Source organism: Capra hircus, chromosome 20, assembly GCF_001704415.2.
Source record: "Capra hircus breed San Clemente chromosome 20, ASM170441v1, whole genome shotgun sequence".
Lineage (NCBI taxonomy): Eukaryota > Metazoa > Chordata > Mammalia > Artiodactyla > Bovidae > Capra > Capra hircus.
The window spans coordinates 4,773,485-4,787,751 of record NC_030827.1 but is presented as its reverse complement, the minus strand read 5'-3'; the positions used below and the strand labels follow the sequence as shown (position 1 = coordinate 4,787,751).

Sequence of the window (14,267 nt, the reverse complement as noted above, 5' to 3'; positions counted from 1 at the left end):
GATATGGAGAGGAAGCTGGCCAGAGGGCAGTGCGGCAGGCCAGGGTGGGAGTGCTGAGCGGCGCTGCTCTCAGTGGGGCCTTGTGCCTGTCAGGCACAGGCTGACGTCCATTAAGCGGGGCAGATCTCTGCATCAGGAACCAGAGCCCTGTCCTGTCCACCCCGTCAGCATGGGGTGCAGGAGCAGGGCTGTCTTAATCTCACAGCTGCTACTGTGCTGCTCTCTGTAGATTAAAAGTATGAAAGACTCCCAATGGGGAACTGAGAATTCAGATGGCTTTTACCTATAAAGCAGTAAATACCATTCGGAACAAGAAAACATTTCCAATTTTTATTCATAAAGTTATTAGTGGCTTTACAGAACCACATAAATAATAATAACAAAACAGGAAGGAAATAAAATACCCGAGAGAGAGACATCTTGGAAAGTTTTAAAGGCCTACATGCCAGGTAAAGAACCTACAGATAAACCATGGCTGTGCAACAGGGTACATTCATTCCTGCATTTTCTCAATAAGTTCCTCCTTGTATTTTCCTTTTTCTTTCCCAACCTGTCGAGATTTGGCTTTGCGTTCAAGAATTTTTTTCCGATCTTTGTCCAGTTTTAGCCTGGTGATGACCACCTGTTAGGATGAGAAAACAAACAGATCTTGATTTCTTTTTTAAGGGGAAAGGACTTAAAAGCATAATTATCTCACATAGCAGGTCTTCCCTCAATGATAGCAGCTTGAGTTCCTTCTTCTGCTACCCAGTCTCCAACCCCTAACTCCTGTGGGTCTAAGGACCATTTATGTAGTTTAGTGATACAAAGACTGAAGATTATACTACCAACAGGGACGGTTTGTCTGTCATCCCTTGGCTGGCAAAATACATTGTTTTTAAAAATACTGCATTCCCACCAGCTACTGGGCAATACAGAGATCACACAGATGAGTGAGACCCAACCATTCTGCCCTTAAAGGATCTGAAACTCTGGAGGAGAGGCTCTACAGCGTATAAGCTGGGAGTTTAAGAGAGGAACGGTCAATTCCACTAGCTGGGAGTGAGGGCTGAAGGAAGAGGTGTTCTCTCTAGTCCCTCTGCACACTCCCTCGTGGGGAAATCATGCCTGCAACACTCTTGCTACCAGCTTGCAGACGGGCCATCACCAAGGGTGACAGAACACACAAGAAAACAATCTGGATCCTTGATGCTACCACTAGCCAGTGAACCAACCAAGCCTGCCTGACCTCCCTCTAAAGTCCTTATCACATCTGCCTGTGTGGGCAATACTGATGCCCAACAACTCCAGCAGGAATGCTGGGCTACGCAGCCACTGGCACCGTGTGGCCCCGGGCCATACCTTGCTGGGGTGAATGCCCACGTGGACAGTTGTGCCATTAGCCTTCTCGCGCTGCACCCGTTCAATGTAGATGACGTATTTCTTTCTATACACCTGGACTACCTTGCCAATTTGCTGACCTTTGTAGTGTCCTCGAACCACCTAAGAGAAAATACAAAAGTGAATTCTCCTCATTTCTAATGCTTGAATATCACAGTAAGGAAACTAATGATCAGGAACATACAGGCTAACAATGAAACTTTTTGCACAAAAAACAGATTAATCTTGGCAGTCAAAATCAGCCTTTTTTTTTCTGGTGTAAATCTTTTCTTTGTTATTCTAAGTCAGGTGGAGGTTCTTCACCTGCATTTTTTCCTTCTCTTACCTGAACAAAACATTCCTTGAAGTAGGTTGGTCATCACACAACTAGTCCTGAGAATAAAACTAACACAACATTGTAAATCAACTACACTTCAATTTAAAAAGAAAGAAAAAAATTATATTGAGATTCTCATGCAGCTACCTAAAGCCCATGCTTTCAAAAAACAATTTATGACCTAGGGAAATTTTCAAGATATGACCTTTAGAGAAAAAAGAATACAAAGCTAAACATAATACAGTCTGAATCGTGTGTGTACATGCTTCATACATCTGGTATACACAAGATGAAAATATATCCCAATGTCAATAATGGTTGCCATTAGACAGGAAGTAGAATTCTTAATTTATATTAGTCCACCTTTCAAGATTTCTACAGTTAATACAAATATTTTATCATCAGAAAAAAAGTAGATTAAACACTAGACCCAGTGAGGAAGGAGACGGGAAAAGACTCGGTCAATGGACTGAGAGGTGAGGGACAAGGTGAGGAGGACATCCAGAGTCCAGCTGCGCACCTGGTTGTACAGGCATGCCTTTCCCAGAAGCGTGGAATGGGGAGATTCCATACACGGGGAAAGCCAACTGGGCCGGCAACAAAGACACGAGAGTCATTCACAGACATGGCAACTCAAAGCCTGAGTTTACGCAGGGGACTGCTGGTATGAGACAAGGGCAGAATGTAGAAACCTAAGAAAAGCCAACATTTTGGAAGGGTTTACAAGAGACTGAAGCGGCCTGAAAGAATGGGAAACCAGGGAGTTTCCCTGGTGGCTCAGGGGTACAGAATCCACCTGGCAATGCAAGAGACGCAGGTTCAATCCCTGACTTGGGAAGATCCCACAGGCCACCGGCCATTAAGCCTGCCTGCCGCAACTATGGCGCCTGTAGGCCACAACTACTGAAGCCGCTGCACCTGGCGCCCCTGCCCTGCTACAGAAGCCAGCACAGTGAGGCCCGCCTACTGAGAGCAGCTCCCGCTCGCCACAACTGGGGAAAGCCCACGCGGCAGTGAAGACCCAGCGCAGCCACAGATAAGCAAATAAAAGGGAAACCAGGGAACCTGGCGTTACAGCAGCGACGAGAAGGTCAGATGCCGAGGAATGGTCAACAACAGAAAGGACTGAGTAACAGGTGACAACAAGCTGGTCACCGGTGGTCGTGGCTACAGTGCTTTCGGTGGAGCAGCAGGATGAAAGTTGTGTATGGTAAGGCCGTGAATTCACCAGAGGTGGAAAGATGAGGATGAAAAACGCCTGGCCCAAGAAGCATGGATCTGAACAGGATCAGAAAGAGGACATGTGCTCTATGGGGATGTGAAGTTAAGGGATAATTTTTTATTATTTAAGAAGGGGAAACATTAATGTATTTAAATGAACAAGTATGGAGGAGAAGGTACAGGAAGCTGTAGAGAAAGGAGATAGTGGATAGAAGGATCTGAAGAGGGGAGAAGAGAGTGGTGGATGTCTCATTCAGTGGCAGAGGGAGAGCTTCAGATAGAAACGGGGTTTATAGCAGGAGAGAATGAAGACAGGAGGGGTGGAAATGCAGGTATTAAGCCAGAGGGTGTGGAGCCAGGACTCTGGAAGTTCCTGGATGATAGTTTTAATTCCCTCTGTAAAGGAGGAGGAAGACTCAACTACTCAGAGAAAGAGGCACGTGAGACTTAGAAGATACCAAGAGAGAAAAGGCACTTTAACAAACCTAATTGGACTATTTTACTTTCCTGGCTGGAGACGTGCTTACCCCGAATGACCTCTGGAGTTAAGAGACCTGTATTCCTGGCCTGGACACTCATTTTCTATACTATTCTTTATTATTTTACCTGAGTTTCATTGTCTTCATATCTAAAAAGGAAACAGTTCATGCCTCCTTTTCTTTATGTCACGTTCCAATTCCATCCAGTCAATCGTTTTCATCCATTTAATAAATATTGATTGTGCCCCTGCTGTGTGCCAGGCTCTGCACTGAGGTCAGAAAAGTTCTCTGGTCTCAGGGAGCTTGGTCTGATGAACAGTAAGGAGTTAACAGGTAAACATACAAATATATGATCCATGAACAGGGCACATGGGAAGATACTGAAATGGTAAGACCTGCAAAATGAGGAGTGAGGTAAAGGGGAGAAGAGCACTCCAGGCAGAGGGAGCATTCTGGACAAAGACCCAGAGCATTCTAAGGACCTGAAAAGATGTGTTTGATGTACGGTGCAAGTGAGGGGGCTTATAAAATGAGATGGGGTTGGAGAATTAGGCCTGGACTGGATCATTGGAGCCTTATCAATGATTTCGATGTTACACTTAGCACATCAAACACCATTGATAGGTTTTAAGTAGGCTCTGATTTGCAAATAATTTGTCTGTAGAGAATGGATTAGGGTTAACAGTGGAAGCTGAAGATGCTTTGAACTAAAATGGAAATATAAAGAAGTGTCAGATTTAAGACTTATTTTGAACGTAATATCAACAAGACACAGTGACAGAAGAGAGGGGTTAGGGAAAGTTAAGAAAACTTAAAGGGTTATGGTATACACAGGTGGGGAGATAGAAGCATCACTTACTCAGGTGTGAAAGATGGGAGGAGACTCAGATTTTAGAGGCAGTGGCAATGTCAGGATATCATGCATAAGAAGCTTGAGATGTCTGTGAGATATCCAAATAAAGACATTCAGCAGGCAGTTAGATCTTAGGTCTGTGGTCAGAAAAGTGGTTTGAACCAGGATATAAAGGAAGAAGGTGTTAGCCCAGAGCAGATATTTAAAACTCTAGGTATAGTGTTACCACCTAGGTAGACAATGTAGGCCAGCCAATGGAAGAGAAGGTGCAGGCCCTGACAAACTCTATTATTTAGGGATCAGACAGAGGAGAACTAGAAAGCAATGCAGGCTAAAAAGTTGAAAGTAAACTGTGAGCTTGAAGTTTCACAGAAGCTAAAAAGAGAGACGACTTAAAGAAGTAAGGTGATGCCACCCATGCAAAATGCTGCTGAAAATGTCAAGGACAGTCAGATGAAGATGGGACCATTTAATTTAGTCATAAAGAGGTTTTTGGTGGTCTCAGCCAAAAGCAGTTTCTATAAAAGAAAGAATCCAGGTTTTCCAGGTCTCACAAAACTGCAGAATTTGACAGCTGAAGAACCTGCATATCCCTAACTGGCACCTACAGGCATTCCTGCGCATCCCTGACTGGCACCTACTGGTGTTTCTGCATGTCCCTGACTGGTACCTACAGGCGCTTGCAATCGCCCGTTCTAGAGCATGTCTGAGGGACTTCCCTGGAGGTCCAAGGGTTAAGACTTCACCTTCTAATGCAGAGGGTGCGGGTTTAATCCTTGGTCGGGGAGCAAAGCTCCCACATGCCTTGTGGCCAAAAAAACAAAACATAAACTAGAGCATGTCTGACGGGAAGGTTCCAGAAGAGAAGAGGCTGGACCGTACTTCCAAATTATTTTTTCCACTCTATTCCTGTCACATTCTCAACCTAACTTCTCTCCTGCTTCCGACCTTTTCCTCCTCAAACCTTCCAAGTCCCAGTCCCTTACAGATACACCAAATTCCTTACTTCATCCTCTAAAATAATGGTTCTCAATTGGGGGAGGTTGTCAGGGGTGAATTTTGCTCCCCAGGGACAATACCTGGAAAAACTGATAGTTCTGCTTATCCTAAGTGTGAGAAGGTGCTACTGGCATCTAGTGGGGAGAAGCCAGGGGTGCTGCTAAACATCGTACAGTGCACAGGAGAGCTCGTCACAGCGAAGAATTACCCAGCCCAAGAAGTCAACAGTGCCGAGGTCCGGAAACCCGTTCTCAAATATGAGCCCTATTGCAACAGGGACCCTGTGGATGATGTTCACCGCTAGAGTTCTAGGGAATGGTGCCTGGTCCCGTAAATGCTCAATATATTATTTCTTCAAGGTGTAACTATAGCTCTGATCTATCTTACCTTCACTTCCCTTCCCTACTAAACATTCTAAACTCCAGTCAGAGAACAGACAGCTTATACTTTCTCAAAATTTCACGCCTCTGATTTGCTTCCCCATTCTCCCTGCCAAATCCAGCACCATCAAATGTTCAGCTTCCACTAAACCGAACGATGCCAAAACCTTACTCTTATTTCAACACCTTTCCCTGCAAAGATCCAACACACTTCCCCCGAGCAGTGTCTGGGAACTAGCAACCTCTGGACTGAAAAATAAAGCACAGTTTTGCTTGGCTGGCAAAGCAAAGCAAAACTTCTCAAATTATTATTATTAAGGAATTGACTTGGAATGCTCTAAATTAAGCTGGGCAGGCGTGCTCTGGTGACTCTGGGCCCCAACTCCCGTCACCTGCAGGGTCACATCATCTGCCCCGGTCCTGAGGGCGTGTGAGTCTCTTGACTCCTCCACGTCCAAGCACTGTCGACACTTTCGGCGAAGGCGGCGCCCGGGCGCCACGCAGGTGGGCAACTAGAGCCCGGGAGACAAGTACCTGGACCTCGTCGTCCTTGCGGATGGGCATGGAGCGGACGTTGTACTTCTGTCGCAGCTCCTTGGAGAGTGGAGACGACATGATTTTCCTGCGCACGTGGGAGGGGGCATTGAAATGACGTTTGCGGTTTTTGCTGCGGTCCGAGGTCACGAAGGGGTTGAACTTCATCGTGTTCGTCTGCAAATAGAGGAAAGGGAAGGAGCGGCTCGGTGGGGTACCAGGGCTTTCTCTCCATCCGGGACACTTCGCTCCATCCCCGCCCAGGGGTTCTAGGGAGGTGGCCTCGAAAGGAGGCTTAAGGAGGAAAATGAAGGATATGAAAGGTCTGGGTGTTACACAGAGCAAGACGAGCGTGGAGGGCGCATGCTGAACTAAATTAAACGGGGGTGGGAGGGGGCGGCACTGGGACCTTGAGGCTGAGGGACGAGGGCTCAGACTGCAGAAGAATGCACGGTTGGGGGTCACGCGGAGAGATCTCTGGGGAGGCGGCAAGACCCCCGGGCAGGAAGGATTGGGTCCAGTGGAGCGGAGGGCTTCGTAGCCGGATAATTCACCGGCTCCACTCACTTACCGAGCGACCGCCGAGTTCAGACGGTGCGCGCGTAGGGACGGAAGTGAGGATTTCTTGTTGCGCAAGCGCAGAAAGAAAACAATGCTCCATTCCCATCAGAACGAAACTGAATAGCGCCCCCTGAGGCTTGGGGTGGGATCGCAGTGGCTCGTTTCCAGGGATCCTGGGTGGCTAGGCGGCTCTGCGGATCACGCCCGGAACCCACTGACTTGGTGCCGCCGGGGAGAAAGGGCAGATTTGTAGGGCTTGCAATAAAGCCTTGTTGATGTTCTCTTTATGTGTGTGTTGGTCGCTCAGTCGTGTCTTAATCTTTGTGACCCCATGGACCGTAGCCCACCAGGCTCCTCTGTCTGTGGGGATTCTCCAGGCAAGAATACAGGAATAAGGGCTCGCTTCGGCAGCACATATACTAAAAATTGGAACGATACAGAGAAGATTAGCATGGTCCCTGCCCAAGGATGACACGCAAATTCGTGAAGCGTTCCATATTTTTGATGATCTGGGAGAATGGCATTGAAACATGTATACTATCATGTAAGAAACAAATCGCCAGTCTATGTTCGATACAGGATACAGGATGCTTGGGGCTGGTGCAGGGGGATGATCCAGAGAGATGATATGGGGTGGGAGGTGGGAGGCGGGTTCAGGATTGGGAACTCATGTACACCCGTGGCTGATTCATGTCAATGTATGGCAAAACCAGTGCAGTATTGTAAAGCAAAAAAAAACACAAAAAACCAGGAATGAGTTGCCACGCCTTTCTCCAGGGGATCTTCCCGACCCAGGGATCGAACCTGGGTCTTCCTCATTGCGGGCAGATTTTGTATAGTGTGAGCAACCATGGAAGCCACCTGTTCTTTTTAAAGGAACATTATTAATAGTCTCTTTCCCACTCAAAACTCTGCCCCGTTACCCTCCTCAGAGGTTGTTTAGGCAAATGATCGGGGTGATTAAACAATGCGGTGCTTTAAATGCAATTGGCTGACTTGCTTCTTCAAAATGCAAATTTTCATGTTCCGCTACAGCCCTACAAAATCAGACAGTATTAGGCTGGGGTCAGGGGCTCTGAATTTAGAGCAAGCACTCCCCCTCACCAAAGACTTTGAGGTGCACCAATGTTTGAGGGACATTACAAACCAACCATTTGTCTTTTGCAAAACGTCCCCCAGTCTTTTAGAAAAGCTGGGGTTGTAGAATGACACATGGACTCAAGTGGCTCTTCAAGTCGCTGAACCTTGGGGAGATGCCTCCATGTTTCTGAGCCTGTCTGCTGCTGCTGCTGCTGCTGCTGAGTCGCTTCAGTCGTGTCCGACTCTGTGCGACCCCGTAGATGGCAGCCCACCAGGCTCCCCCGTCCCTGGGATTCTCCAGGCAAGAACACTGGAGTGGGTTGCCATTTCCTTCTCCAATGCACAAAAGTGAAAAGTGAAAGTCAAGTTGCTCAGTCGTGTCCGACTCATTGCGACCCCATGGACTGCAGCCCACCAGGCTCCTCCGTCCATGGGATTTTCCAGGCAAGAGTGCTGGAGTGGGGTGCCATTGCCTTCTCGGTCTGAGCCTGTTTACTTATCTGTGAAATGGGGATGATCTAAAGTAGATGACTCGTTGAATTGTTATGAAGACTAAGTGTGTTAATCTGGTTTCCTGTGTTTAGAAGTGTCCGGCACATAGCACTCAATTACAACCAGCTAGTATTCCTAAGGGCTTCTCCGGTAGCTCAGTGGTAAAATAATCTGCCTGCCAATACAGAAGATGTGGTTTGATCCCTAGGTCAGGAAGATTCCCCTGGAGGAGGAAATGGCAACCCACTCTGGTATTTTGCCTGGAGACTCCATTGGACAAAAGAGCCTGGTGGGCTACAGTCCATGGGGTCGCGAAGAGTTGGACACGACTGAGCATGCAGGCAGAGAGATTATTCCTAGAGAGCAGAGGCCTCTTTGTGGGCCTTGCTCCACAATAGCCCTAAGGGCAGGCCACACCAGAATCAGACTTTTGCCATTAACTCCCAAAGACGCAAACTGTAAGCTTTCTGTGTTTGATCTAAACAGTTGCAGTGTGCTCGTGCCAACTGAAGCTGTGCTTGGTCTCCCTTTTTAAATTCTGTAAGTCTTTAAAAACTTGGTAGCACAGCCAGGATTCTTCGGACTAGCGATCCGGCTGGTTTGGAGCCATTGCCCCGCCTGACTCACCCTGGGCCCGCCCACCCCCTGCCCACCCCTGCCCACCCCTGCCCACCTTGTCCCTGCCTTGCCCTGCCTGGTCATGCCAGAGCTCCTCCTTCCACTTCCGGTAGACAGACAGACAGACAGACAGACACACATGATTATGTGTGGTGTTGGAGGTGTCTGTGGTAATCATGATGCAATATGTAGGTATATCAGGTTAACACAGTACGTCTTAAATTCAGAATGTTATAGTTCAATTATATCTCAATAAAGCTGGGGGTAAAAAGGAAGTCACTTCCTATGGGCAAGGTGGGAGCAAAGGCCCCTTCCAGCGTTCATCAGACACAAGCTCCCAAGAAGTTGCTCATCCATCCATCCATCCATTCACTGGCTCACTGGCCCCTTCTTGGCTCGTTCATTATTTCCCTATCACATTCACTCATTTACCCACACATGCATCCATTTGCTCATTAATTCATTTGCCATGTGTGTGGTACCTCCATGGAGGCACAGGTTTAGGGCTAGAGCAGAGATATGGGAAGGAGTGAAATCTGGTCCCTGCTCCCAAGGAGAGCAGGGCCTCACTGGTGAGGGGCAACCACGTGAGGGTAGATCGTTACAGCCCAGGATTATCAGGATATATTCACTATCAACCGGAGAGGAGAGCCATTTCTTCATCCCCACCCTCTGCCCTCTGCTTTAGTCATGTCTGACTTTTTTCAACCCCATGGGCTGTAGCCCACCAGGCTTCCCTGTCCAAGAGATTTCCCAGGCAAGAATACTGAAGTGGGTTGCCATTTCCTCCTCCAGGGGCTCTTCCCCACCCAGGGATCGAACTGGCTTCTCATATGTCTCTTGCATTGGCCAGTAGCGCCACCTGGGAAGCCTCTGCCTCCTATGGCTCAAAAGAATTAAGGGACATCACTAGATAAAATGACAAAAGACTGAGGTTCTGCCATTCTAATAGGATCTAATTAGATTTAATAGATAGAGGGTTACTATCCTGCCACATGCCTACCTTGGAAACAGGCACAGAGACTGGCATAAAGCCGCAGGATCTAGCATAGTGCCTGGCTCAGAGGGAACGCCAGGGGAACATTTTCGTGCCTCCACAGCAGAGTCATGTGGTGGGGACGTGTGAGAGCCCTGGATTCTGACTGCCTGGGTTGGGATCTCCACCACTTACTGGCCCGGGAGCTTTGGGTGACATGTTTAGCCTCTTGGTCACTCACTTTCCTCATCTGTCAAATGGGAATAGTAAGAGTCCCCACCTCATGAGTCTGGTGTCAGGATTCTGTGAATCTTTAGCACAATGTCTGGCACAAAGTAAGCACTTAACACATAGGAGAAATAATTTGCGCTTTTTTTTTTGCCACTTTATGTGGCTCATGGGATTGTAGTTCCCTGACAAGGGATCAAACCCAGGCCTTCAGCAGTTAAAGTGTGGAGTCTTAACCACTGGACTGCCAGGAAATACCAAGAAATTATTATTTCTTAAATGAGTGAATTATTATAGCTTGTTGTATTAGGTTGAGCATTTACTGTCAGACATTGTGCTTTATAAACATTACCTTATTTAATCTAGTAGACAATCCTTTAAAGTGTCCCTTTTACAAGTGAGAAAACAGGTTCTGAATGAGATGGGAGCATGATTCACTATCAGATACCTAATCATTATTGCTATCTTGCAGCCAATAAGATAATGAGAATATCCACTGTTACTAACATAGGAAGGTGTCTATTACATGAGGAAAAAAGCAAACTACAAAATAATGTTAACAGCATGATTCCATTTTGTTTATGGAAGAATATCACAAAAGTATTAAAAATGATGGTCCCTGATTAGTGAGTGGGATTATGGGTGACTTTATTTTTAATTCTACTTTCATTTACTCTTGATCTTAACAAAATGTACTGGGTTATAGTTTATTTACAATGTTGTGTTAGTTTCAGGTATAATGGGTGACTTTAATTTTCCTCTTTTCCCTTTTTGCTCTTTTCTGCTTTCCTCCAGTGGGGCTATGAGCATGTATTATTATCTGCGTAAATAAAATCATGTTGTAAGGGTTAAAAATTTTTGCTGAAGAAGATCCCCCTACGGGATTTCCCTGGTGATCCAGTAGCTAAGACTCCATGCTCCCAATGCAGGAGGCCTGGGTTCCATCTTTGATCAGAGAACTAGATCCCACATGCCGTACCTAAAGGATCGAAGCTCTAGTGTGCTACAGCTGAGACCCACCGCTGCCAAATAAACAAACAGTTCTAATACAAACTATATATATTAAAAAAAAATCAAGTCCCCCAGTGTTCAACTCAGCTTTCCTTTGCAGGCTGTTTAAAGGGAGAAAACCGAAGACCAAAAGTGCCCTCCCCGCTCTCAATTCCCAGCCCCTCTCTTTAGGGGGAGGAGTCAGTTTACTCTTTCGACAGGGATTGTGGGTAGAAAGGCGGAGCCGCACAATCCTCCATAACCCTGGAGGCGCGCGAGCCTGGGTCTGAATGCCAGCTTCACCACGTGCTAGCGTGTGCCCTAGATGAATTACCAAGTTCAGTGTCCTCCTTTACCAAGGAGGCAGCTGCCACCTTGTAGGGCTGCTGTGAGGATTAAGAAAGGCCTGAACCATTGGTAGCTATAAGAGTTGAGATAAAAATTACTCATTTTGGTCAGAATACAGTGCCTGACCTCATCACACAGAGGACAACTGCTGGGAGGGGCGGGGCAGGGGAGTGCCTTGGGTGAAAGTTCTCCACACAGGCCCCTCACATTGGCTTCTCTCTGCTGGACCGGCTAAGGAACCAGCTTCTTAAGAAGGGATCAGACTTACCAGTGGCCTGCCATTTGTTTTGGGCAAGAACCAAAAGCAAGCTTGTGACGTTTAGCTGTAGAACCTAACTACACAGCTGCCACTTCTAAGCCCCACGGCTACAGCCTACTTCTCCCCAAGCTTCCCAGCACCACCCTGCCCCCAAGCAGCATGAGCTCAGCATGTGCGCTCACGTGAGCTCCTCACTGAAGCACCTCTGCGACTTCACCTCTACTGCAGCTGCAACACCTCCCCAGGAGAAACCATTTCTGCCGGAACCACCACAGCCCCCAACCCATCACCTAGCCCACTCTGGGTTTGTATCATAAGCCCTGATTGAGAAATCCTCTCCCATGAAAATAGTCTGCACTTGGTTAGGTAACTGAAAGAAACTGGTTCAGAAATCATAAAAACACCAGGCACTTCCCTGGCAGTCCAGTGGTGAAGACTCCATGCTTCCACTGCAGAGGGCAATGCGTTTGATCCCTGGTTGTGGAACTAAGATCCGGCATGCCAAGCTTAAACACACACACACACACACACACACACACACACACACACACACACCTGGTTGTGGAACTAAGATCCGGCATGCCAAGCTTAAACACACACACACACACACGTAGCGACCGAAGTGTCCGTTGATGGAGGAGTGGAAAAAGATGTGATACATATATACAATGGAATGTTACTCAAAGAATGTAATAATGACATCTGCAGCAACATGTCCGTGGATGGACCAGAGACTGTCATACTGAGTGAAGTCAAGAGAACGAGAAATGTCATATGATACCCCTTATATGCAGAACCTTAAAAAATGATACAAATGAACTTATTTATAAAACAGAAATAGACTCACAGATTTAGAGAATCAATTTATGGTTACTAGGGGATAGTTCAGAGAAGGCACTGGTGACCCTCTCCAGTACTCTTGCCTGGAAAATCCCATGGGCGGAGGAGCCTGGTGGGCTGCAGTCCATGGGGTCGCTAAGAGTCGGACACGACTGAGCGACTTGACTTTCACTTATCACTTTAGTGCTTTGGAGAAGGAAATGGCAACCCACTCGTGTTCTTGCCTGGAGAATCCCAGGGATGGGGTAGCCTGGTGGGCTGCCGCCTACGGGGTCGCACAGAGTCGGACACGACTGAAATGACTTAGCAGCAGCAGCTGCAGCAGCAGCAGGGGATAGTTAGGGTGTTTGGGATGACATGTACACACTGCTATATTTAAAATGGACAGCCAACAAGGAATTACTGTGTGGCACAGGGAACCCTGCTCAACACTGAGGCAGCCTCGATAGGAGGGGAGTTTGGGGGATAATGGATTCGTGTATATGTATGGCAGAGTCGCTCTGCTGTGCACCTGAAACTGTCACGAGATTGTTAACTGGCCGTGTTAGTTGCTCAGTCGTGTCCGACTCTTCACAACCCCATGGACTGTAGCCCGAGAGGCTCCTTTCTCCTTGGGATTTCCCAGGCAAGAATACTGGAATGGATTGCCATTCCCTTCTCCAGGGGATCTTCCTGACCCAGGGATCGAACCCAGGTCTCCTGCACTGCAGGCAGATTCTTAACCATCTGAGCCACCAGGAAAGCCCCAATATAAAATAAAAAAATAACACAAAACATTGGGCTCATCTTTTGACTCTAAGCAAAGCTTTTCATTGAGCTTTGCATTTCCTCTGTTGGAGTTCTCCTTTATCCTCCTTTTGTAAACTATGTCCTTACAAACACCAATCCCAAGGTTCTAGGTTTCATTTTCCGTGGAAAAGAATTTTTCATTTACCATGGAATAAGAATTTATACATTTTCAATGTGGATGCAGAATCCTCAAGGACTGTCCTCCCCCAACCCTTTTCAGTCATCTTCACCTTGAATTTGGTGGGTTTTTTGGGGGCAGGTAGAGGGTAGTTGCACGACCCCCGCAGTACGAGCATGGCGTCCTAACCACTTGACTGCCAGTGTATTCCCTGAGTTCAGCAGCATTTTGAGGAGGGGGCGGCAACTCACCTTTACCAGGTCTCTCCAAAGTATTCAACTTAGTTTTCCTAGGTCCTTTCATTTTTCGATCATATTTCACTGGTTAACTAAGGCACATCACTACAGCACGAAGCCCCGCTGGCACAAACAGGTTTGGGAACACAGCTCTGCCTCTGTGTACACTTAGTTGAGTCTGACTCTTTGCAGCCATGGACTGTAGCCCGCCAGGCTCCTCTGTCTGTGGAATTTTTCAGGCAAGAATACTGGAGTGAGTTGCCATTTCCTACTCCAGGGGGTCTTCCCGACCCGGGGATCACACCTGCGTCTCTCGAGAGCCCTGCACTGGCAGGGGGACTCTTTACCACTAGCGCCATCTGGAAAGCCCACGCCTCTGACTCCTGGGGGGCATATACTCCTGGTCACTAGGTCTGAGTGTCACAATGACTCAAATGTCACACAGAGTGTTAAAGAGAGAATAGAGAGGGTCAGTGAAGAGTCTCTTGCAGACTGGTGCGCTCTCACGCTCATCTCTGATATGTTCATCCACATCTGCGCAGAGGCTTTGAAGCACTGGGCAGCGGAAGG

General features: G+C 47.4%; 1 protein-coding gene across 1 annotated transcript; it reads right to left on the bottom strand.

Annotated features, from left to right (window-relative positions):
* Positions 316-6,855, bottom strand: RPL26L1 (ribosomal protein L26 like 1). The gene is made up of 4 exons (XM_005694533.3): positions 6,734-6,855; positions 6,163-6,339; positions 1,342-1,482; positions 316-622 (listed from the first exon to the last, which is right to left on the bottom strand). The coding sequence occupies exons 1-4, from the start codon at positions 6,827-6,829 to the stop codon at positions 494-496; spliced, it is 543 nt and encodes a 180-aa protein (XP_005694590.1). The 5' UTR covers positions 6,830-6,855; the 3' UTR covers positions 316-493.